This window comes from Sapajus apella, unplaced genomic scaffold, assembly GCF_009761245.1.
Source record: "Sapajus apella isolate SASKATOON/1434 unplaced genomic scaffold, GSC_monkey_1.0 scaffold35, whole genome shotgun sequence".
Lineage (NCBI taxonomy): Eukaryota > Metazoa > Chordata > Mammalia > Primates > Cebidae > Sapajus > Sapajus apella.
In genome coordinates this window covers 585513-611749 of record NW_022436975.1, presented here as the reverse complement: position 1 = coordinate 611749, position 26237 = coordinate 585513, and the positions used below count along the sequence as shown (strand labels likewise).

General features: G+C 48.1%; 2 protein-coding genes across 6 annotated transcripts in view; one reads left to right on the top strand and one right to left on the bottom strand.

Annotated features, from left to right (window-relative positions):
• Nucleotides 1-6675: 6675 nt before the first annotated feature.
• On the top strand, nt 6676-7957 carry CEBPD (CCAAT enhancer binding protein delta). Its single transcript, XM_032296347.1, has one exon. It carries the CDS (start codon nt 6761-6763, stop codon nt 7568-7570), a length of 810 nt encoding a protein of 269 aa, XP_032152238.1. The 5' UTR covers nt 6676-6760; the 3' UTR covers nt 7571-7957.
• Nucleotides 7958-9031: 1074 nt separating this feature from the next.
• SPIDR (scaffold protein involved in DNA repair) overlaps nt 9032-26237 on the bottom strand; it is a 468259-nt gene continuing 451053 nt past the window's right edge. For 4 of the 5 annotated variants that reach the window (XM_032296342.1, XM_032296343.1, XM_032296346.1 and 1 more), the window contains 4 exons: nt 17859-17952; nt 16476-16590; nt 16060-16113; nt 9116-9715 (listed from right to left, as the gene is read on the bottom strand). In XM_032296342.1, the coding sequence (XP_032152233.1) occupies nt 9551-9715; nt 16060-16113; nt 16476-16590; nt 17859-17952 (428 nt within the window). In that variant the 3' untranslated portion in view covers nt 9116-9550. Of the gene's footprint in view, nt 9716-16059; nt 16114-16475; nt 16591-17858; nt 17953-26237 lie in introns of all 5 variants that reach the window. The other variant, XM_032296341.1, reaches the window with a different exon arrangement.

Sequence of the window (26237 nt, the reverse complement as noted above, 5' to 3'; positions counted from 1 at the left end):
TCATGTAATTATTAAGAACCCATCAACAAAATGAAAGTCATGAAGATTTACTCCTATGTTTTCTTCAGAGTTGGTGGTTTTAGCCCTTACATTTATATCTTTGATCAATTTTGAGTTAATTTTCCTATATGGTGTGACGTAGGTGCCAAAATTAAATCTCTTGCTTTTGTATGCCCAATCATTTCGGGTTTTTTTTTTTTTTTTTAGATGGAGTCTCGCTCTGTCACCCAGGCTGGAGTTCAGTGGTACAATCTTGGCTCACTGCAACCTCCGCTTCCCAGGTTCGAGCAAGTCTCCTGCCTCAGCCTCCTGAGTAGCTGGGACTGCATGCGTGAGCCACCACGCCTGGCTAATTTTTTTTTTTTTTTTTGTATTTGCAGAAGAGATGGGGTTTCACCATATTGGTCAGGCTGGTCTTGAACTTCTGACCTCAGGTGATTCACCCGCCTCAGCCTCCCAAAGTGTTGGGATTACAGGCATGAGCCACCGCGCCCAGCCCAGCATTTGTTTGAGAGACTATTCTTTCCTCATTGGATGGTCTTGTGGGTTTATTTCTTGACTCAGGATTCTACCTAGTATCATATTGTGTTGTTTGCTGTAATTTTGTAGTAAGTTTTGAAATTAGAAAGCATGAGCCCTTGAAATTTGATTTTGTTCCCCAAGATTGTGTTGAGGTTTAGGTTTGTTACATGAACCTGAGATTTGGCTTTTCTATTTTTTCAAAAAGGACCATTTTGAGTTTGATAGGAAATGCACTGAATCTGTAGATTGCTTTGGGCAGTTTTGTCATTAAAACAATATTAAGTCTTTTGGTCCATGACATGGGATTTCTTTACATTTATTTCCATCTTCTTTACAATACTTTGTAATTTTCAGTGTATAAAGATACTTACATTTTCAGGTCTTTGGTTGAATTTATTCCTAAGTATTTTATTGTTTTCTATGCTATTGTGAATAAAATGGTTTTTTAAATTTTCCTTTCAGACTGTTCATCACTAGTGTACAAAAATAAAACTGATATTTGCATGTTGATTTTGTATCCAGCATCTTTGCTAATTTTATTTAGCTCTAACAGATTTTTGTGAATTAAAAAATATATTTATAAATATAATGGCCTCTGGAATAGATACAATTTTACCCCTGCATTTCCATTTTGTTTGCCATTGATTTTTGGTTTCTTTTTTTTTCTTTCTTTTTTTTTTTGAGATGGAGTTTTGCTCTTGTTGCCCAGGCTGGAGTGCATTGGTGATCTCAGCTTACTGAAACCTCTGCTCCCTGGGTTCAAGTGATTCTCCTGCCTCAGTCTCCTGAGTAGCTGGGATTACAGGCATGCATCACCATGCCTGGCTAATTTTGTATTTTTTTTTAGTAGAGACAGGATTGCTCCATGTTGGTCAGGCTGGGCTTGAACTCCCGACCTCAGGTGATTCACCCGCCTCAACCTCCCAAAGTGCTGGGATTACAAGCACGATTCACTACACCTGGCCATTGATTTCTTTTTCTTGCCTAATTGCTCTGGCTAGAATTTCTAGTACAGAGTGTGTACTAGAAATACAGCAGGTACACTTGTTGTTCCTAATTTTAGAGAGAAACAGCTTTTGTCTCTCCCCATTGAGTATGATGTTAGCTGTGACTTTTTCAGAAGTGCTAATTATTCTGTTGATGAAATTCTCTTATATTCCTGTTTTGTTCAGTGTTTTTATCAAGAAAGTATGTTGGATTTTATGAAATGCCTTTTCTGCATCAATTGAAATCATCATATAGTTTTTTTTTCTTCATTTTATTAATGTAGCATTCATTGTTTTTTTATTTTTTGTATGAAGAATTACCCTTATCTTTCTGTAATAAATACCATGTGGTTGATATGTATAATCCATGTAAAACGTGGTTGGATTTGCTTTGCTAGGTTTTTAGTTTTTATTTTATTTTGGGGGGGATTTCTGCATTCCCTATATTTGTAGGGACGCTGGTCTGAAAATTTTCTTTCCTTTTTTCTTTCTTTCTTTCTTTTTTTTTTAAGACAGGGTCTTGAGCTGGGGCAGTGGCTTACTCCTGTAATGCCAGTATTTTGGGAGGCCGAGGTGGGTGCATCACCTGAGGTCAGGAGTTCAAGATTAGCCAATCAACATGAAGAAACTGCATCTCTACTAAAAATACAAAAATTAGCCAGGTATGGTGGCTGACACCTGTAATCCCAGCTATTCAGGAGACTGAGGCAAGAGAATTGCTTGAGCCTAGGAGGCAGAGGTTGCAGTGATCTGAGATTGTGCCACTGCACTCCAGTCTGGGTGACAGAGTGAGACTCCATCTCAAAAAAAAAAAAAAAAAAAAATACAGGGTCTTACTCTGTCACCCAGGCTGGAGTACAGTGGCATGATCACAGCCCACTGCAGCCTCAAACTCCTAGGCTCAAGCAACCACTCCTGGCCAGTTGGCAAATTTTCTTCTCTTGTGATACCCTGGCATCAGGTACTATGTATATGGCTTTGTGGAATGAATCAGAAAATGTGAGATTCTGTCTTAAAATAAATAAATAAATGAAAAATAGATGTAATTATGCTGACTATTGGAATCAGTAAATTATCTCACCAAAAATAGTCTCTCAGTTGTTTTTAGAAGAATATGGTTATCCCTTATAAATATTTATTTGCATTCCCTAAGTGATTAGAGAGGGCTTTAACAGTGTTTCTATGCCTTCTCAAATACGTGAGAATGAAAAAATTTGTGCTAGGACTTTTTCTGGATGTGCATGAGTCCACACTCTTTGCATTGCTGGATTTGAGTCTTCACAGGTAATTAATTGTCTGACATCATCATTGTGTACACTCTGAGTACCTCTAAAGCAGTATGTTTGTTCTTTAGAAAATCTATTAACTATCCCATAGTGCAACATTAGAAATGACTTCTGAAACTGGCCGCAGAAACAACTGCACAGCATTTAGTAGCAGAGCCACGCAGATCTGGTGAGAGTCCGACATGAGGAAGAGACGCGACACGGAACGGTGTGACAAGGGATAGTGATTTAATAGATTTGAGCTGGGCCTGGTGGCTCATGCCTGCAATCCCGGCACTTTGGGAGGCTGAGGCCAGAGGATCTCTTAAGCCCAGGAGTTTGAAATCAGCCTGGACAACACTGAGAGATCTCATCTCATCTCAACAACTTTTTTCTTTTCTTTTTCTTTTTGTTTGAGATGGAGCCTCACTCTGTCACCCAGGCTGGAGTGCAACCTCCACCTCCCGGGTTCACGCGTTTCTCCTGCCTCAGCCTCCTGCATAGGTGGGTTTACAGGGGTGTGCCACCACACTTGGCTAAGTTTTGTATTTTTAGTAGAGATGGGGTTTCACCATATTGGCCAGGCTGGTCTCGAACTCCTGACCTCAAGTGATCTGCCCACCTCGGCCTCCTAAAGTGCTGGGATTACAGGCATGAGCCACTGTGCCCAGCTAAAAAAATCATATTTTTAATTAAAAATAATAAATGGGTCTGACCAGAAATGGCTGCCTGAAATTTCAGGACACATGACAAAGCCCATCCTTACTTTTTAAATTTTTTCAGATGTTGTTCTAACCACTTTATTTGCTTTTTCTCAATTCCTTGCAGCAACCCTATAGGGCAGGGGCTGTGGTATCCCTGCTGTGTAGACACGGAGGCTGAGGCTCAGAGAGTTTACATGCAAGGGTAGTTAGCTACCAGGCTGACTCCAAAATCCATATTCCTGAGTGCCAGAGTGTTTAGCTCCTATTAACCCCTGTCAGATGGTGTCACCGCCCTGTAGGACCAGAATCAAAACAAAACAAATGGCCCCTTTAGAAATCTTCCTTCCGTTTGTTGCCGCGGTGGACGCAAGTTTTTTCTTTTTGGCAGGTGCTGTGCTCCTGGCTCAGTAACAGCCCAAATTATGAAGAGTCAAATTTATATTGACTCTGGCTGGGTGCAGTGGCTCACACCTACAATCCCAGCACTTTGGAAGGCCGAGATCATGCTACTGCACTCACTGCACTCCAGCCTGGGTGACACAGTGCACTCTGCCTCAAAAAAAAAAAAAAAATTTATATTGACTCTATAGCAATCAGTTGTTTTTAGGAGGATGTGGTTGTCCCTTATAAATATCACCAAGTGGCACCTGGGCTGGAAATCCACGTTCTCAGACCAAGTACAGGCACATCCATTTGTCAAGGACAGTTTTTTCTTTTTTTTTTTTTTTTGAGACAGAGCCTTGCTCCGTCGCCCAGGCTGGAGTGCAGTGTCGGGATCTCACTCACTGCAGCCTCTGCCTCCAGGGCTCAGGCAGTTCTGCTTCAGCCTCCCGAGTAGCTGGGACTACAGGTCTGCACCACCACACCCAGCTAGTAAAGGACAAATTTAATGAAGCACCTCATGTATCATGAACAGGGCAGCGTCCTCCAATGTTGGTAAGTGAGGGTGTCTGTTTTGGATGTTCTGGCCCTGAGTTTCATATTTTACACATATAAATGATGCAGAGTCCTCCGGCTCCCGCAGGCAGCCTAAACCTTAGGCCACACCTTGGGTGGAGACAGATTCTTACCCTCCCGACTGGGTAGTGGCCAGCTGGTGCTCACTGCCAGGTCTGCCTGACTGGGAAGAGCATTTTTCCCTGAATGGGAAACGCTGAACTGACTTAAGCTGGATTCAGATGCTGCCGGTCTAACCCTGGGTGGCCTTCTTAATCACTGTGCTCTGTGGCCTTTTAAGCCTCATGCAGGCTTCTGCTCAGCCAGCCCTGAGAAGCTACTCAGGTGCTGCATCTTACAGTGTGAAGTCAGGCAGTCTAACACTTAGAGATGGCTCACCCTCACTCAGCCCCATTTTACCTGTAGAACAGTAAGATGGCCATCACAGGCTTCAAGAGGGCTTGAATTCGTGTTTGTTTCCAGCTTTCAATAGGTGGTGGCTGTGTTGGTAGAAGCAGGCAGTTCACTACACTAAGTATTCCCAAGTTCTAGGTAGGCCATCCTGCTAGATCATGAGCACCTGAGAGTGTGTTCATGTGTCTACAACTGGGAGCCTGTTTCAACCAGATATGTGCGCCAGTGTGCGGCCATTGGAAGACAAAGGCCAGTGTTGCTCCTCAGTCGATTACCAGCATTGGAAAGGGGGCATCAGACCGTGTTTCACAGATAAGCCCGTGAGGCCCAGCGCCTATTCGAGGGCACTTAGTTAAAGGGTGGCAGCTGGGACTGAAGTCTTTATTTCCCGATTCTTTTTTTTTTTTTTTTTTTTTTTTTTTGAGACGGAGTTTCACTCTTGTTACCCAGGCTGGAGTGCAATGGCGCGATCTCGGCTCACCGCAACCTCCGCCTCCTGGGTTCAGGCAATTCTCCTGCCTCAGCCTCCAGAGCAGCTGGGACTACAGGCACGTGCCACCATGCCCAGCTAATGTTTTGTATTTTTAGTAGAGACGGGGTTTCACCATGTTGACCAGGATGGTCTCGATCTCTTGACCTCGTGATCCACCCGCCTCGGCCTCCCAAAGTGCTGGGATTACAGGCGTGAGCCACCGCGCCCGGCTTCCTGATTCTTTAATTCCTGCTACTTACTGTGTCTTTTCAAGCATTTTACAATGTGAAGAGCTAGCAACGTAGTGCAGCCAGCCTGACTTTCCCACGGTGCGAAGGCAACACGCATTGGGCAGGCTGTTTGAAACCTGCCATAAATTGAAAATATCCAAGTAGAAAATGCACTTTGGGTCTGAGCTACTGGCAGAAATCTTACCTGTCTCCCAAAAGGGACCCAGCTACTTTAGGTTCAAGGCATTTCTTGGAATATTTAGCAGGGCAAGGGCCTGGAACTAAAAACGCGTCTAACGCAAGATGCCGCCACACGATGGCACTGCTTCTGTAGATCTGGAAGAAACGCGGGCGCCGGAGCTGGCGGGGGGCGCCGGGCTCAGTGGGGTCGGGGAGCTGCGTCCGGACGGGGTGCCCGCACTTCGAGGGGCCGGCGGAGGACGCAAGGTCGTGAGCGCGTCTCCCCCATTTGCTCTGCTCTTAGCGAGGGGGTCCCGCCGCCCTTTGGGCCGGGACGCAGCAGCAGCCTTGCTGGGCCGGACTGGGGACCTCCGAGGAAAGCAGCTAGAACCGGCCCAGATTCCCCGAGGCGCCCGAATGCGGTGCGGGCAGCCCTCCCCGCCCGCCAGGCCACCGCCCGGAGACTGTGTTTGTCCCCACGTCCCGACCCCATGTCCGGCCCCCCGCTCCTATTTCCGCATCTGGTCCCACAGTGGAGGGGCCGGGCGAGGGTCTCAGGCGTGTGGTCACGGTCGGGGGAGTCCTTGGACGCGCGGGTCCCCTCCCGCGGGTTCCCACCCCCGCCCTCCAGCGACGGGAGCCGGCCCAGGACGCGCGCGCCGCGGCCAAGTCCTGGTTTTGATTTCACTCCCAGCCCCGAGGAGCTAGGAGGTTCCAAGCCCACAAACAGGAAGAAGAGAAGGCCCTGGAGTGCGGGCAGAGGGAGTGTCATTCCCAGCGGCGCGGGCCGGGCGGGGGCAGCAGCGCGCACCCCCTCCTGCAGCGCGGGCTGGGGGTCCCCAGGGCCGGGAGAGGGCCCCGGGGAGGAGCAGAGAGAGGGCGCGCCCCGGGAAGGCTCGGCGCGGCTCCGGGGGCTCCCAGGGCGCTCCCGCCCCTTCCCCCGCGGCCCCGGGGCGGGGCGTGCGCGTCAGCCCGGGCTAGAAAAGGCGGCGAGGCTGGGCCCAGCGAGGTGACAGCCGCGCTTGGACGCAGAGCCCGGCCCGACGCCGCCATGAGCGCCGCGCTCTTCAGCCTGGACGGCCCGGCGCGCGGCGCGCCCTGGCCAGCGGAGCCCGCGCCCTTCTACGAGCCGGGCCGGGCGGGCAAGCCGGGCCGCGGGGCCGAGCCGGGGGCTCTTGGCGAGCCGGGCGCTACCGCCCCCGCCATGTACGACGACGAGAGCGCCATCGACTTCAGCGCCTACATCGACTCCATGGCCGCTGTGCCCACCTTGGAGCTGTGCCACGACGAGCTCTTCGCCGACCTCTTCAACAGCAATCACAAGGCGGGCGGCGCAGGCCCCCTGGAGCTGCTGCCCGGCGGCCCCGCGCGCCCCTTGGGCCCGGGCCTCGCGGTTCCGCGCCCACTCAAGCGCGAGCCCAACTGGGGCGACGGCGACGCGCCCGGCTCGCTGCTGCCAGCTCAGGTGGCCGCCTGCGCGCAGACCGTGGTGAGCCTGGCGGCCGCCGGACAGCCCACCCCGCCCACGTCGCCGGAGCCGCCGCGGAGCAGCCCCGGGCCGACCCCCGCGCCCGGCCCTGCGCGGGAGAAGAGCACTGGCAAGAGGGGCCCGGACCGCGGCAGCCCGGAGTACCGGCAGCGGCGCGAACGCAACAACATCGCGGTGCGCAAGAGCCGCGACAAGGCTAAGCGGCGGAACCAGGAGATGCAGCAGAAGCTCGTGGAGCTGTCGGCCGAGAACGAGAAGCTGCACCAGCGCGTGGAGCAGCTCACGCGGGACCTGGCCGGCCTCCGGCAGTTCTTCAAGCAGCTGCCCAGCCCGCCCTTCCTGCCTGCCGCCGGGGCCGCGGACTGCCGGTAACGCGCGGCGGGGGCGAGAGAGACTCAGCAACGACCCATACCTCAGACCCGACGGCCCGGAGCGGAGCGCGCCCTGCCCTGGCGCAGCCAGAGCCGCCGGGTGCCCGCTGCAGTTTCTTGGGACATAGGAGCGCAAAGAAGCTACAGCCTGGACTTACCACCACTGAACTGCGAGAGAAGCTAAACGTGTTTATTTTCCCTTAAATTATTTTTGTAATGGTAGCTTTTTCTACATCTTACTCCTGTTGATGCAGCTAAGGTACATTTGTAAAAAAGACTTCTCAGACAAACCCTTTGTATTGTAGATAAGAGGAAAAGACTGAGCATGCTCACTTTTTTATATCAATTTTTACATTATTCGTAAGAATAAAGCAGCATTTGAAATCTCCCCTGCTTCCTATGTTCACAGCAACTCCTGCACGCCCGCCGGTGGCGCAGGACCCGGCTGGGGAAGGGTGCATTCCGGACCCGCAGCCAGCGAGCACGCACCTGGGAGCCCGGGCGCCAGGTGTGTGGTGTGTGTATGGGCGAGCACGCACCTGGGAGCCCGGGCGCCAGGTGTGTGCGTGTGTGTGTGTGTGTGTGTGTGTGTATGGGCGAGCACGCACCTGGGAGCCCGGGCGCCAGGGGTGTGTGTGTGTGTGTGTGTGTGTGTGTGTGTGTATGTGTATGGGCGGGGGGTGGGGCGGAGGCCCGAAGTGCTCAGGAGAGAGGGTGTGCGTCGCTTCTGAAACGCGCTAAAGGCTCCCTCCTGGCTTTAGCTTGCCTAAGCCCAGTGGAGCACGAGGTCAGGTAAGCTAGCAGCTTTCCAGCAGAAGGTGCTCTCCCAGAGAACCCAGACCTGGGGAAGGGTTGGCTGTTTGGGGGGGCCCTGCTGAGAACAGTCCAAGAGCGCCCTAACTATAGAGGCTGCTGGACGGGCGAGGGGCTGTAGGAGGACTCAGGCCAACCAGAAGCCTGGCTGAATCATCTCCCGCTTTCCCGGGAGTTTGCTTTCACTTTCCTCAGTCATGTGGACGAGTCAAGTAGATTTTCTACGTGCGCCAGAAAGGACAGAATAGTCATGTAGTGGATGAAAAGGGCAGTCACACAACTGCTGAAGACCGGCTATCCTGCCAGTAATTTGCAATGTTTAAGGTTTAATTTCCCCCAAAAAGGCCCTCTGCTTTTACCCCAAGAACACTTGGTATTAGGCACCACTTCCTGGTCATGGGCTGCTACGTGTATATTATGTAATTAACCATAGCATGTCATGATTATATTGGTATAAGGAGGGGGAACAAAATCTTTAGTTTCCAAAGATAATTCTTGGTTTAAATCTCTGCCAACAAAGCAAATGATAACCGACTGCTCCTTAGTCTGTGATCTTTGCTCTCCGTGCACGTGACCCAGCCTGATTAAACAGGCGTGTGTTGGAGCCAGCTATCCCCACCTCCATTCAGCAGAGTCACAATCACACCGGTTCAGATAGCTACACTTTATGGGTAGCAATTTCACCTCTGATACAGTTCCCTGGAAAATTTTCCCGAAGTAGTGAATTGCAAAATACTTAGGTTTGACATTTATTGTAGCAGAACAGTAATATCACAATATAGGACAAAAGTTACACTTTGCAGGGTACTCTTTGGGGGAATGTTAAAACATACGGTAAGAAACACATGCTCAATCATGGTAAAATGTTCAACGTGTTAAAATTGCAAATGAACAGAATTTTTCTGATACTGCATAAAATACTAAATGAGCTCAAGCTTAAGATTCAACGTGAAAACAAGTCAATATGTCCATAAATTTGTAGAAAATAAAAAACATAAAAACTGTATTAAAGGGTATTTTGATTTATAAGTTTACAAAACTTACATCTTAACATTTCCTCAGAAAAATCTAAGTTTCAAGATTGTAAACTCTGTTCACTGTGTCCATAGTTAACAAATAACTACCCCAGATTACCAGCAGCATCACCCTCGCAGCCACATTGCAAAGTTCACAGACCCTGCGGCCACTGCTGGTGTTCTGCAGGGGCCCCCTCGGCACTCAGAAGCTCGATTTCCTCCAGTCCAATGCAGCTCGTGGGGTGGGTGGTTAAGGACTGGACAAAACAATTTAACAACCCCACCTCCTTTCCGAGGACACTCTTCACTTCGTAGCTCTGCAGTGATAAAGGCACACTGGTTAAAGCAAACAGCCTGGAACGTTCTGTTCCCAACAACACAGAAAACCAGAGAGCCAGCGTGGAAGGCCCTTTCCCCAGTCCACGACCTTCCACTCCTCAAATGGCTGAGAACAGTGGTAGGAAGGAGAAACAAATGAGAACCGCTATAAAAAAAAAAAAAGCCCATTTATTTTGGCAAGTGTAGGAACTACCTACCCTGTTCTGGGAACTGAATTCTGTTTTCACTTGGGACAAGATGCACACAGGCTCTGCTGGGAAGGCAGGGGCTGGGCGTGCAGTGCCCACAGCTGTCTCCCACTTCCTTTGGGACACTTCCCCAATCTAGCAACACTTCCGGTCAAGGGATTTCCTGGTGCCTTGCCCCAAACTTCCTTCCTTAATAGGATCCCATTTCTTCTAGAGTTACACTGGGCTAAAATTCTCCGTAGTTTTTGTCACGAGACCATGAGACTTAGCTTTTTCTTTGCATTCTTTTTTTTTTTTTTTTTGAGACAGTGTTGCTCTATCATCAGGCTGGAGTGCAGTGGCGCGATCCTGACTCACTGCAACTTCAGTTTTCAGGTTTCAAGCAATTCTCCTGCCTCAGCCTCCTGAGCAGCTGGGACTACAGGCATGCACCACCACGCCCAGCTAATTTTTTGTATTTTTAGTACAGACAGGATTTCACCATGTTGGCCAGGATGGTCTTGATCTCTTGACCTCGTGATCCACCGGCCTCAGCCTCCCAAAGTGCTGGTACATTCTTCTTCTTTAGTCCCAGATGCGTTTCATCTCCAGATGAGACAAGTACAGGGAGCCCTGGCCCCCATCCCTGACGAGGCTGAGAGGGTTTGGTGCACCCCATTATAGATCAAGCTGCAGAGTGTTTGCCGTTGGAGCTAGGGCTGAAAATAAAGGCTCAAAAGCACTGCAATATTCCCTATCTGGCCTTCTGGGAGGTTAAAGCTCTAGAACGCAGTGCCACTTGCAGAGTAATATCGTGTTGACCCTAAAGCCCTCCTCTGTGCAAGGCACTTGGCAGTTGCTACAACAGTTCCACTTGGTATCTATTAATTCATTCTTCCCATCATTATGATGTTATAGCTAAAGAGACTGAGGCTGGAGAAGCCAGACAACGTGGCCAAAGCAGGCAGAGTGTGGCTCCTTGGTGCCCTTCCCTTCAAAGGTGTGTGTTTCACTGCCTTTCCCCAAGTCTCAGCTGGCCTGTGTCTGGCGTCTCATGAACAGAGTGCAGTGGAAAGGATACCAAGTGACATTCCATGGTTGGTTAGGAAAGGTGCCCAGCTTCCAGCTGACCCTTGGGATCCACACACATACTGTGAGGGGGTCTAGCCAGAGCTGTGGCCTGGACATAGGAACCTTCCAGCCTTGGGGACACCCGCTAATGCCCAGTGGAGCCAAGGGGAGCTGTCCTGATGGAACCCTGTCCAAACAAGAGTTCTGTGCACAGAATGAATATTGATGCCACCACCAAGTTTTGAAATGGTTTGTAACAATAAATGTCAAGATCAGTCTGGGATGTGAACACTACTGATGCCGACTTGTAGGGGGACTTTCATTTTCCCGTTTGCAAGACAGCCATGGTGCCTATTTACTGTGCCTTGTCGTGTTTTGGCTTCTTGGTGAAAAAGAATAAGGTCAACAGGATGGTTTAATGTAGTGATGGGGACAGTGGGGATTACTGGTCAAGACAGGCAAAGAGACAGAACTAGGCAGTGGAAGCTGAGCCCTTCCTAAGGGTTCTGAGTGGCATGGACACCAAGTGCAGCTGCTCACTTACTCATACGTGAGGGTTTATCACAAGCCCATGTGGGGCTGTCGCTGAAGAGACGGCAGCGAGCAAGATAGAGCCTCCAGGTTGCTGGTCTGGAGGAGACACCAGGGGGTGCAGAAGCAGGGGGTCGCCGCATAGGGAGGGAGGGTGGAGGCGGCGTGCTGGACACCCTTCTGGTCTTTTTTTTTTTTTTGAGATAGAGTTTCACTCTTGTTGCCCAGGCTGGAGTACAGTGGTGCCATCTTGGCTTACTGCAACCTCCGCCTCCTGGATTCAAGTGATTCTCCTGCCTCAGCCTCCCGAGTAGTTGGGATAACAGGCGTGTGCCACCATGCCTGGCTAATTTTATATTTTTAGATGGGGTTTCTCCATGTTGGTCAGGCTGATCTCAAACTCCCGGCCTCAGGTGATCTGCCTGCCTCAGCCTCCCAAAGTGCTGGGATTACAGGTGTGAGCCACCACGCCCAGCCGCTGGTCTCTTACAGTTTCAGTTGTCTTGCATATTTGTGCAAGTGTGAAACAGAAGACTTCTGGAGTAAAAGTACGCGATTCTGACTTGGAAAAAGTCAGCAGAAAATCATTTAATTGTGAAACATTAGGTTTGGCTATATCATCTGTAAATGGAGTTTAAATTTTTTTTTTTTTTTTTTTTTTGAGACCGAGTCTCATTCTGTCACCAGGCTGGAGTACAGTGGTACAAACTTGTCTCACTGCAAAGTCTGCCTCCAGGGTTCAGGTGATTTTCCTGCCTTGCCTCTCAAGTAGCTGGGATTACAGGTGCATACCGCCATGCCTGGCTAATTTTTGTGTTTTTAATAGAGATAAGTTTTTGCCATGTTGGCCAGGTGAACTCCTGACCTCAGGTGATCCGCCCGATTGGGCCTCCCAAAGTGTTGGGATTATAGGCATCAGCCACTGTGCCCAAATAATAAATCTTTTATGTGTGGGAGAAATTAACATGAAGAGGTTAAAACAACCATATCAGCAAACTCCCAAGCACTATTCATATGAATGTGGGTCTGCACATGTATAAAATGTGTCTCTCTTTTAAAAAAATCACTATATATGTTCTTTTAACTTTTCCTTTTCTAAAAGTTAAGGAAACACACTTCAAGTTCCATGTCACAATAATGTTACTATTGAGAAATGAGATGCACAACTATAGACAATCCTATTGTTTTTACATCTGCAGCCTGACCACATTACAGTAAAGGCATAAAACTTAACATTCATGCATCTTAACTGAAACAGTTATGTTTGCCCCAGGGAATGGAGTTACGGTTCTTGTGGAAAGTCCCTATTTGATTCTCTGAATTTTGGTGAATGTGCATGCTCACCCAGAAAACTGACAGAATCCATACTGAGTATGTGTCAGCTCATGTCTCCACCCAGTCCCCTCTGGCACCCATTTTCTATCAGCTTCTTTCCAGATCGGTGGTAAAGACCTGATCACCCACTGTGACTAGAGCTGGGCATGGGGTAAAGAGCCTCCTAAAATGTCTACTTCCAGACTTGGAACTTACCCACAGCCCACTGGTGTTGGCCCTGAAGCCAGAGCACCCAAGAAGGTGATACTGGCGCTGCTGCCACCCTCTGGTCCTCAACCAATGCATATACATACATACGTGCCATGCACACACATGCACACATGTACACGTGTCAAGCATATGTACATAACAGCACACTCAAGTGGACACATATACACGTGCACATGGGCACGGGCAAAGGTGCGCTGATGCACACAGACTTCACAAACGTGTGCATACATGTGCACTCATGTACACACACCTTTGAGCTCTTTATAATCAGGGCTTTTATCTATGGGAATATTCTAGTTGACAAGCTAAATGTGTAGGAGGAACACGCGCCTTAGCCAGAAGGAAACCAAGTGAAGGAAGGATTTCTACCAGGGTTCCTGGTCTCTGCATCTCTAAAGAGGGGTGAGGATCAGCAGGGGTGTCAAGCGCTGTCCATTGCTGGAGACTTCCTGGATGGCAATCAGGGTGCCCTCCGGAAGAGCCTGCAGGGACCAGCAGGCAGCTGCTGCCACAGCACTGCCCCAGCCTTCTGAGCAGCATGGAGGAGCTGGGGAGCTGTGTGCCATGGCCAACTGTTGTCGGTTGAATGTGTTGAGGTTGCGGGTTGCGGTTCATTTTGTTCTGTGTTCTCAAACAGGTGTGTTTCTACTGCTTTCTCCCAGTATTCTCCATGAACATGTGTTCCTGGAAAACCCAGATCTGCCATCTTACCACCTGCTCAAACCCCCCTAGCTGGAAACTTCTACCCGGTCAGCTGTGGGCAGCTACTCCCTTTTCTGGGCACTGCCTCCTCCTTTCTTCCTCCTTCCCCCCAGGACTCAGATGAGGAGACAAGGAATTGGCTGACAGGCACTGCTCTGTGGTGGGTTGCCTGTTATACACTTCAACTCCCTTAAGGACAGAAAAGCACATATGCCGTTCCCCATTATGCCCCTTGGGCTGGCTCCCAACTCTGCAGGTGGTCACTCTGTGGGGTAACAATGACTTTCCCTCTGTGGGATGTCTTTGCCCTTGGTGCTGCAGGGGAATATGGACTCCACCTTGTTGGGACATTGGAAGGTTGAATGGGGAAACGTGAGAACAAGGTAGGCTCAGTTCCTGACCTGTGGTGAGGACTCAACTTTTGCACCACTGGAGAACGCTTGCTGCTGAGCCTCCACAGCCCTGCCTCAGCATCAATCCCTGTGTGCAGCAGTTCAGGGGACGGGTCCGAGCTGGAGCTCAGGGTCACTGAAGAGCTTTAAAGCTGGTGGGCATTATGCCAGGAGGGAGCATAAACTTTTTTTTTTTTTGAGATGGAGTCTTGCTCTGTTGTCCAGGCTGGAGTGTGGTACGATCTCGGCTCACTGCAACCTCTGCCTCCTGGGTTCCAGTGATTCTCAGCCTCCTGAGTAGCTGGAGTTATGGGTGTATGCCACTATACCTGGCTATTTTTTTTCTATTTTTAGTAGAGATGGGGTTTCACCATGTTGGCCAGGCTGGTCTCTCAGGTGATCCACTTGCCTCGGCCTCCCAAAGTGCTGGGATTGCAGGCATGAGCCAGCACGCCCGGCCAAGAGCAGAAACTCTTTTGAGCTTGCAGGTGATTCTAGTGTGCAGTCACCTGTGGTCCCCAAAGATGCTGCTCATAGACTTGTCCATGTTCCAATTTAATCCAACTGACAGGCATGCTTTCCATGAGAGGATAAACTGCTGTTCTGCCTCGCAGGGTTGCTGGCCCCTCCTGAGGTGCAGTGGGGGAGAGGGTGGCAGTCATGAGGTAGGCAGGAGTCTCCAGAGGATGGGTCAAGTCCCCATAAATTCGGGCTGGATACTTGGAAGGCTGAGGCGGGAGAATAGTTTGAACCCAGGAGTTCAAGGCTGTAGTGAGCTTATGGTTGAACCACTGTACTCCAGCCTGGATGACAGAGTAAGACACTGTCTAAAAAAAAATAAAAAAATTCTGGCTAGAGTCTGGCCATGGGGACCCATTAGACAAAGACCACTTATCTGACTGACCACAGAGCTCCAGGCATGATGGGCCTCCTGTCACCACACTCCCGTCCAGTGTGGCCCAAGTCAGCTCCCTGGATATGGTGCCCACCTGGGTTCCAGGTGCCTCTTGTGAACTTGGGCTGTGCCCAGCGGCCACTGAGTGGCTGGTCCCCAGCACCCTTCCGTGGCTATTCCATGAGCCACTTGTGGTGTTTTTAAATGGCTTTGACAAGACGGAGGTGGCATCTCCAGGACAGATGCTTCATTTATGAGGGTCAGTTTTCACACAGCAGAAACTCTTTGGGCCATCAATTATATATTTAGGTGACTTTTCTTGAAGGAGCCACCCCACTCTACTAAGTATCACCACAGTGACTCTCAGGGCTGGACAGTCACATTATCAGTTATCTAGAGTCTGGAATACCCAGTGTTTAAAAAAAGAAAAAAAAAAAAAAAAGCATCTCAGGGAATTCCATCCTATTAACATGACACCTTGGCAGTAGCACTCCAACCTCAAGACTGTGTTGCTGTAATCAAAGCAGGCTGGGCGCAGTGGCTCACGCCTGTAATCTCATCACTTTGGGAGGTTGATGCGGGAGGATCACCTGAGGTCAAGAGTTCAAGACCAGCCAGCCAACATGGTGAAACCCTGTCTCTACTAAAAATAAAAAATTAGCCAGGAGTGGTGGCTTGTACCTGTAGTCTCAGCTACTTGGGGCACTGAGGCAGGAGAATCATGCCACTGCACTCCAGCCTGGGCACAGAGTGGGACTGTGTCCAAAAAAAAAAAAAAAAAGCCAGGGGACAGATTCTTGTATCTACCTCACAGCTGATCTAAAATAACCTCATTTCCACAGAGGAAATGATCCCATTGGCCTGAATGGCAGTGGTGAGACATATCTGTGTTTCACTCTCGAGCATCTACACCACTTTCTAGTGGGATCTGTTGTAACAAGACACATTTGGGAGTGGGGGGTTCCTCTGGGGATGAGTTGCTCATGTAGGGTACCAAGTGTGGGGCCCCCTGGACTTACCCCATCCTCACTGGCGGCAAACCTCAGCAGGGAAGAAATGCTGCGCTGCAACAGCTGCAACGGCAGAAGCAGGGCTGCGTTAGACTCCCTCCGATGCAGTCAGTGCTCCAGTGAAATCACTCTCTCCCAAAAATTAACACGCCACATCCAAACCACCTGTCTTCAGAGCTTCAGTCTCACGGCCTTAGGTCAAACGTGTTTTAACATGGAGAGACTGTGTTCAAGCAGGGTGCATCCTCCCACCTTTCCCAGGGAAGCTCCTAGGACCTAGATGGAGCTCCAGATGCAACCCATCCTAGCCAAGTCCCAGCGCCTCTGCAGGTGTGCAGGAGGACGTGCACCTGCTCCAGCTCAGCCTCACCCTCGCCATGCTGGGGTGAGCTACGAGTGCGTGCGTGCTCTGGCCTGGCTCCTACCTTGACCTTCACTCTGCACTGGGGTCTTGAGCGGCAGTCCAGGAAGACCTGCAGGTGCCTCTTGAGAACAGGAGATGTGACCACCCGGGAGCAGTCCCCACAGGAAAAGGCGCCTCTGGTATATGAAAAGCCAAGGGAAGACAAGGCCCCGGGGGGCGTAAGTCAGGAAAACTCCAGTGGGAGCCATTTTCCTAAACATGAGTGTCTGCTGAGATAGAGAACGGGCTTTACTCTCAGAATCAAGTTTCTCCAGCTGCCTGGACTCAGCCTGTCCAAGGGATGAACATCATCTTTGAGTAGCACTGGCTGGAGGCCAAGGAGGAGAGCAGAGGAGGGATATGAGCCTCCCAGGAAGGGAGGCCAGGGGTCAGGCTGCCCCCCGGGACAGGGAGAGAAAGCCTGCTCTCAGATGTGAGCATGGCCACTGCTCTGTGCTACCATGCACGCCTGCACATGTGCTCCCTTATCTCTTCCATATGGTCTAGCGATGGCTTATGTAAGGCCACCAGCATAGGCGCGTCAAGGAACCATCTGCTCTTTGCTGTGGTTTTTCTTTGAGATGGGAGTCTCGCTCTCGCTCTGTCACCTCGGTTGGAGTGCAGTGGCGTGATCTCAGCTCACTGCAACCTCCCCCTCCCCCTGGTTCAAGCAATTCTCCTACTTCAGCCTCCTGAGTAGCTGGGACTATAGGTATGTGCCACCATGCCTAGTTAATTTTTGTATTTTTAAAATTAATAGTAGAGATGGGGTTTCATGGTGTTAGCCAGGCTGGTCTCGAACTCTTGACCTTAAGTGATCCACCTGCCTCAGTCTCTGACAGTGCTGGGATTACAGGTGTGAGCCACTGCACCTGGCCGTTAAGAAGCAGAAAAGTAATGAGCCCGTCCCTTTCTATCATATGACACTGCATTTGGGAGGCTGGAGCACTGACTCCACAGGGGCACTGAGAGTGGCACAGACCCTGAGGGAGGGCAGCACAGTGGGGCGGGGAGGGACATCTGTCCAGTAGCTGCCCACTGTAAACGTGGTCTCTGTAAATGTCTGCACATTTCACAAAGGCCAAGCTGTACAGTTACCAAGTTTGTCTCACTTATTCATGTTTGTCCTGTTTTTCTTTATTCTCCTGACTGATAATAAAGGAGGTGGGGACAAAAACCAGCACTTTTATCTCATAACAGGAGCAGTGCAAGAAACAGCAGAAATCTCAGTAAGAAAAACCCACCGGGCTCCAGGAGCCTCTTCCCTTGCCGCTCAGCAGAGGCGGAGGTTGCCCCTTGAGCTCTCGGGGGAGTCATCTAAGGCAGCAAGGCCCAGGCTCTGGAGCTGGGTTGCTGCTGTGCCCTTTGAGTTTCAGAGTTTTCAGGACAGCCCCTGTCCCTTTACCTGTCTTCCAGCCTCTGTTCCAATCTCCCGTTGCCACACCGGTCACACACAGGCCATGAGAAAGCAGTGCTCTCATCCACGCCAACCACAGTGCCTAGACCCAAGGGAAGAAAAGTCCACTTTAGAGGTGCTTCTGCCTCTCTGGCTCCTCTGCTCCTCCACGTGCAGATGACAACATGAGGGGCCTCGTGATTTTTTCCTTACTAGTGAGTTTATATAAATGCTCCTAAGTTTTTATGATTTCCATTTATTGTACAAAGAAAAATTATGACAATAAAAAGTAGGTTTTAAAACTTGCCCACATATTACCACCTAACCGAAGTCTTTTCATTGGGATCCTTCTCCAGATGCATAGGTAGTTAGATTGCCATGGCGGAGCCGGCTGCTGGAAGACTGTGCTCTCTTACCGATACCCCTCTGAGGTGCCCTGTCACAGTTCCTCAAACATTCCCCATATGGCATACTTAGGTCTGTGCTTTTTCTGTAGCACAGTCACAGTATACAGACTCCTCAACACAGTGATGAGTGTTTGAGCTGTGACTATGCCACTGCACTCCAGCCTGGGAGACAGGGAAGACCCTGTCCCCCACCTCTTCCCCCACAAAAAAAAATGAAATAAATTGACAAATGAAAGACATCTGAGACGTGTGTCAGAGACACCCCTGGGCTTCCCAGAGGGTCACAGAAGGCTTCCTGAGGAAGGGAGTGAAGGGGTCCACCAGCCAGCCAGTGCAGGGCACATGGGGCCTTGGCCGACTGTGCACACCATGGCCAGGGTGAGGCTGGGTGAGCTTGCTCGGTGCTTGCTGGGGATTGAGATGGTTTGATTTTCCTGGATGTGAAGCATTGTAATATCACCTAGAGAGATTGGCAAATCACAGACATCCTTGTTGAAAAGTGGTGAAATTAGATGTTTGGAGAAAAAGTAAAAGGAAGTTTCTAGAAAAATAGAAGGGTCTTCCTTCCCACTCTTGGAGCAAAAAAATTTCATTCCGCACTAGAATACGCGTTAGGAGAAATTTATCTTTAGAGGATAAAGCAGAGGTATGAGAATGAGTAGGCTTGGTTTATTAAAGTGCATTCATGCAATGCATACTTGACTGACTTTTAAAAAATGAAAATAATAGATCTTGATTTTGAAAAGGCTAATGACATTGTCAAAGTGAGTCAAAGGGATGAAATGCAAAGTCAATAAAGGCTCATAATGGAGCTGGAACACAGTGTTGACTAATTCACAACAGGCAGGCGCATGAGGAGGTACAAAGGGAAGATGGAGTGGCCACTTCCCCAAGTCCCAGAGCACGTCCTGCACCACCTGGCTCCTGCCCAGGGTCTGCAAGCCCAGCACAGGCCCACTCACTGGTTTACCCGGTGCTTGGTAAATGACTGCTACCTTAGTTAATAAAAAGTAGACTGCTACCAGCCAAAGTTCATTTTCATCCTAAGATATCCATGGGTGTTAATAGCACTTACGTTACGCGGGATTAAGCAGTTTCCTTCCAATTAGAGAAAAAGGCAAGAGTTGAGGAAATGCATTTCATCTGAGGTCCATAAGCAACTGGAAATCTTTTCTGGCAACCCTAAATACATTTCAAGAGATGGCTGGGAAGTGTATGATTAAACATTCATTGAAATGAGCATCAGAAAGAAAAAGATAGTTTATATCAGGGTTGAGGACACCACACTCATGAGCTTGCCAGCAATTTGCCATTAAGTTGCTGCTTGTCTTATGTGCAGAAATGTCTTGTAATCAGGTTTGGGAAAGGGGCATTGCTTAGTTACAAACATATCTTTTTAACAAGGTCTTTTCAAAGGGTCCTCAGGATGGGTGGGTCTGGCGTTCACCACAACCTGGTGCACACATTTCTTCAGTAACTTGAACTCTGCTATGCCCTCTTCCTCCCTGTCTCCAGATGGAGAGAAGTCAGGGCTCACAAGTCTTCTCTTTAGAGGCCGGAACCTGGTTTTAGACAGGACTTCGCCCCGCTTTCCATGGAGATGTGAGCTTGCTGCATCCCTTCCCGCAGCCCTGCGCCAGGGCCCATCGCTAGTGAGTGGTGGATAGAGAGGTGGTGAGCAGTGTGAGGGAGGGAAAAACAGTGCTACAAAATGATTTCACCCCAGAAGACACAGCAGAAAGACGTTTCCACACATCCCAGAGCTGCCACTCAGGGAGCACAGAGATGAGGAGGCCTTGTGATCCAGCAAGGAGTGAGCGCCTCCCCTTCACCCTGTCACTGAGGCTTGGATGGACAGAGGGATGCTGCCAGCTCTGTGAGTGAGTGCTCCACGCTCAGAATATGTTCAGGGTCCTTTTAAGCTCTGCTCAGAGAAAAGGTTCAGTATTCAGCCATCTGAGACCCAGAAGCTCAGCTGGTTCAGCTGCTGATGAGAGCTGCCCAAGCCCTAGCACCAACTCTCTGCAGATGTGAAGGAGTCCCCTTGGAGCCATGCAGGGGACATGTCATCACTGAGACCTTCCGGGCCAGGGCAGGGAGGAGCAGATCAAGGCTGAGGTGCTGACATGGGGGCAACTGGTATTGTCAAAGAGCAGTGAGGGCTCCAGCCTTGGATGGATTTGACGGATTTGGGCAGGCCCGTGGCTGGCCGGTGTGCAAGCTGAGGACTGATAAGTGCGGATCACTGCCTAGCTGCTACCTTGCTATGGACATTCCTGTATGTGAGGCTTGGATAATCTCTGCTATTTTGCAGCTGGGGCTTTGTTTTCTCTTAATGCCCAGTTGACTAGTTCTCATTAGAGGATCTGGCAGCACTTGGCCCTGCCTCTGTGATAAGTCTGTTTACAAATCTTGAGCCCTACATGTGGGCCTGCAGGGCAGCTGTGGAGCAGGCCTGGAAGCAGAAGAGGCCCACAGGGAATGCTACATGAAAATGGCAACATATGAGGAAAATGAAATGTTAAAAATGTGGATCTATATAAAGAAAGGAAGAGTATTAGAGAAAGAATAAATGAAGGTGAAATTAAATCTTGTACCTATCAAATTCTAAATTGATAGAAAAGATAATCATTTATTTAAATAATAATAATGTAATCAATGATTACACCTTTTGAGTAAGTGAGACGCGTAACAGCAGTGTTACATGGGATGGGAAAGATAAAAAAGGAATTGGGAACACTCTTGAGATGAGGTGCCTGCATTACCTGTGAAGCAGGACAGTGTTACTTGAAAGTGGACTTGATTGGCTATAAAGTGTATTGCAAACTCCAGGGCAACCAGTAGAAAAAAATAAGTATAATTGATATTTTGAAAGAAAAGTGAAAACAGAATCATAATATTCAATAAAAATGAGAATAGGCAGAAAGAGAGTGGAAGACAAAAAAAAAAAAAAAAGAAACAGGGGCAATGAATAGAAAACAGTTATAAATACAGTTGACATTATCTCAGTTTCAAGGCTGCAGTAAGCTATGATCACACCAATGCTCTCCAACCTGGACAATCCTGTCTCAAAAAAATTAAAACCAAAGTATGATCAGGCATTTGAGAGCAGCCTGGACAACATAACAAGATCCCATCTCAAAAAAAAAAAAAAAAAAAAAGATTAAAAAAAAAGCAAATAAAAAATCCAAAACACTTTTGGTTCCAAGCATTTCAGACATGAGATATTCAGCTTGTATAATCATAATAATTAAATACCATTTACTGATTTTCATCTTTCAGACTCAACCTGTAGATAATGCATGCAAAGCTTTATAGTTACAGAACAGAATGATATCAATTTTAATAATATAAAGTGCAGATGCAAAGGTAGGTAGGTGGAAAGGAAGAGTGTAATAAAAGAAGGGAAGGAGAGCTAATATTCTTTTCTTCTGAAGTGATACTATCTCTAGCAAAAGGAACAACAAAACCCCTCTGGCTAACAGCATAATCAATGGTGAGAAACTAAATGGTTAACCCTTAAGATTAAGAACAGGGCAAGGATGTCCCACTATTGCTATTCTACATGGTACTGATAATCCTAGCTAATGCATTAAGACAAGAAAATAAAAGAAAAAGGACACAGATTGAGAAGAAAGAAAGAAAACTGTTCATAGATGACCTAGTTTTCAATGTAGAAAATCCCAAAGAAACAACAAAAACTACTGGAAACTAAGTGATTACAGCAAAGTTGCAGGGTTAATACCAAAAAGTTAATGTATATATAAAGATGTCAGTTTTTCCCAACCTGATCTATAGACTCAACACAATCCCCAATCAAAATCCCATCAAGTTATTTTGTGGATATCAACAAGTTGATTCTGAAGTTTATATGGAGAGGCAAAATGACCTAGAATAGCCAAAACAATATTGAAGGACAAGAACAAAATTGGAAAACTGACAGTACCCGACTTCGAGACTTAAAAGTTGCAATAATTGAGACAGATCAAGGGAACACAGTATAGACCTTCATAAATATAGTCACCTGAGTTTTGACAAAGTAACAAAGACAGGCCAGGCGTGGTGGCTCACGCCTGTAATCCCAGCACTTTGGGAGGCAGAGGCAGGCGGATCACAAAGACCAGCCTGGCCAATATAGCGAAACCCTGTCTCTACTAAAAATACAAAAATTAGCTAGGTGAGTAGCTAGTAACCCTAGCTACTCAGTAGGCTTTGGCAGAAGAATTGCTTGAACCTGGGAGGCAGAGGTCGCAGTGAGCCAGATTGCGCCATTGTACTCCAGCCTGGGCAACAGAGCGAGACACCATCTCAAAAAAAAAAAAAAAAAAAAAGGAAAAACATTTCAATGGAGGAAGAATACTCTTTTCAACAAATGGTGCCAGAACAACTAGATTATTTCCACATGCAAAAAAATGAATCTAGACATAGATCTTACATCTTTTACAAAAAATTAGCTCAAAATGGATCACAAACTTAAATGTAAAATATAAAACTCCTAGAAAGAAAACAGGAGAAAATCTAGATGATCACGGGTTTGACAATGAGTTTTTACATGTAACACTAAAAGTGCAATTCATAAAAGAAAGAACTGATGTGAGACTTCATTGAAATTAAAACTTATGGTTTGCAAAAAGACTATTAAGAGTATAAAAAGGGCCAGATGTGGTGGCTCATGCCTGTAATATCAGCACTTTGGGAGGCTGAGGCGGGTGGATTACCCGAGATCAGGGGTTCAAGACCAGCCTGGCCAACATAGCGAAACCCTGTCTCTACTAAAAACACAAAAATTAGCCTGGTGTGGTGGTGGGTGCCTGTAATCCAAGCTACTTGAGAAGCTGAGGCAGGAGAATTGCTTCAACCCGGGAGGCAGAGGTTGTAGTGAGCCAAGATCACACCACTGCACTCCAGCCTGGGTGACCGAGTGAGACATCATCTCAAAAAAATAAAAAAAATTAAAAAAAAGTATGAAAAGACAAGCCATGAGCTGGGAAAAATATTTTCAAAAGATATATCTGATCAAGGACTGTTAACTTCTAAAACTCAACAACAAGAAAATGAACAACCCAATTAAAAAATCGGCAAATGATTTGAACAGACAAATCATCAAAGAGGAACCATATGAAAAGATGCTCAATGTCATACGTTATCAAGGAATTGCAAATTAAAGCCACAATGAGATACTACCACATACCTATGAGAATAGCAAAAATCCAAAACACTGGTAACACCAAATGCTGGTGAGGATGCAGATCAAGAGGAGCTCTTATGCATTGCTGGTGGGGACGCAAAATGATACAACCAACTTTGAAACACACTTTAGCAGTTACTTCCAAAACTAAACATGATCCAGCAATCATACTTCTTGGTATTTACCCACATAGGTTGAAAACGCATGTTCACACAAAAACTTGCCTACACATGTTTATAGCAGCCTTATTCATAATTGCCAAAACTTGGAAGCAAACCAGCAAACTGTGGCACATCCATGCGATGGAATACTATTCAGTGCTAAAAAGAAATGAGATATCAAGCAATGAAAAGATGGGGAGGAACCGTAAATGCATATTGCTAAGTGAAATAAGCTAATCTGAAAAGGTTGCATACTGTATGATTCCAACTATATGACATTCCGGAGAAGGCCAAACTACAGGGATGATGAGTGGTTGCCAGTGGTTAGTGGGGAGGGAGGGATGAAGAGCCAGGCACAGGATTTTTAGGGTGGTGAAGCTGTTCTGAATGATACAGTGAGGGTAATGGTAGTACATAGTATCATACATCTGTCAAAACCAACAGAACTGTACAACACAAACAGAGAATGCTGGCTCCCCTGGGTGTTGGGGTGCATGGGAGCCCTGGCTCCCCTAAATGTAAAGAGCATCAGGTTCCTTGAGTGTGGGTTGACTCTGGGAGATGTGGGGTCCCTGGCTTCCCTGGGTGTGAGGAGCATTGAGACCCTGGCTCCCTTGGCTTTCCCAGGTGTGGGAGCCCCTGGTCCCTCCAGCTTGGCTCCTAGGGCACCCTCCCCATGTTAGCCCAGTGCCTGGGCCAGCTGTAGCTGCTTGGAGAAGGCAAATCCCCTGCTGCTGGCAATGCTGGCCATAATGAGACTGCCCAGACACAACTGGTGCTTATATCCTTTCCATGAAGCTTATGATGGCAGGGATGCCTCCTCCCTGCTCAGGCCACTAAAATGACTTTGGTTTCCTAGGACGTTTATTAACTGATGTGAGAGGCCTAGAACTTCTCATTGGCAAACCAATGGTGCCTGTGTTCAGTGCTGTCCCGGTGCCCTGTGAGCCAGCTTCCCTAAAACCCACTGCCTTCCTGCCCACCACCTCACCTCAGCCTTCACCCACAGCTCTCTCACAAGGAGGACCTGAAAGGGTTTCCGACTTTTCTTTATTAAAAAGGAGCCCTGGGTGGGGGAAGGGAGAGCATCAAGAAGAACAGCTAATGGATGCTGGGCCTAATACCGGGGTGATGGGTTGATCTGTGCACCAAACCACCATGGCACATGTTTACCTATTTAACAAATCTGCACATCCTGCGCATGTACCCCGGAACTTAAAAGTTGAGGGGGAAAAAAAGAATCCTGCCATTGCCTGGCCAAGACCTTATTTCTGTTCTTCAGTATTTCTCTAGAAGAAAACAAAGTTTATCGGTAATGTTTGAATGTCCTCCTGTGGTTTACACTTTATAAAATTTTAGCAATGTACAATGAAAAAAAGAAAGGTGACTTAAACCATGAGGATAGTAATTCATCTCCTGACTAGTGCCCATGTTAAACACATGAAATAAAAAGGAGCTCTTTCCTCTAATGAGGTACAGAAAAAAGAAAAAAAGAGTCAAAGATAAATAGTTTAAGCATATTTCTTAAGTGAATTTGAGAAAGGAAAAAGTGTCAAATACAACTGGCTTAGTCAGAAATGTTGATCCCACCAACTTATAAAATGAGGGCACAGAAAACAAACATCCCTTTTCATCTTAATACATGCAAAATTCATGAACCAGCTGGAGTCTGTTTTCCTCCCCTGTTTAGAAATCTTGCTTCTTTGCTTAGGGCTGGGAAGAGCGCTGACTGAGCAGTGGACAAATGCATGTGACTGATATGATGCCCTCTCTACTGCACGTGGAGGCAAGCACGTAGCTCTAACAGAGCATGCCTCCACTCTTACTGTCCATTCAAACCTTGGAATAAAAACACAGATCCCGGCTGCAAGCTTTGCAATGTGGCTTGGGTGGACTGGTCACGGGAAGCCAGCCTCTGGAGTCCTTCAATGTGTCTGCACACGGACACGGGGCTTGGACCTGTGCAGCTGTTTCTGATGAAGGAGGGTGTCAGCAGAGCATGTGCTCCAGCGCCTCTCTCATTTTAGAAAGGTGTTACACTCAGCAAAGCCCACAGAGATCTGAAGGCAGCAGACAAGTGTTAGGAATGGCGTCTCGTGTTGCTCTCCTGCCAGTGCTTAGGTGCTTAAGGGTCTCCAGTGCGGATCTCTGGAACACCTAAATTTGCTATCAGGAACAGAGCTTTATGTGCCTATTGATTACATTACACATATTTAGTTCTTACCACCCATATGAAGGTTCAGTTTGAGTGAGGTGGGGCCTAAGGATGGCTGAACCTCATCAGTGTTCCCAGCTGCTGTCACCACAGCTAATGCCCAACAGGGAGGTCGCAGCACTAAGTTACATGAGGCTGCATCTGACCACCTAGAGCAAAGTTCCCTCAGCGTACCAACAGCCAGGCCTACTGCCACAGGCACAACAGGGGAGTGTCTGCCTCTGTGTGCACCTCTGTGGCACTCACTGCCTGTAGTCAGGAACGCGTTAGGGAAACCCTCCTTGGGGTTCTTCAGGTACATAATTGCTCATGAGACACTGCTATGGGCGGTGGCAATTCTTATGGTCATAGAATAACAGGGTCCCATTCAGCCTAACTGGTGTGTGGCATGGCAGTGACTTTCAGACCCAGAGCTGA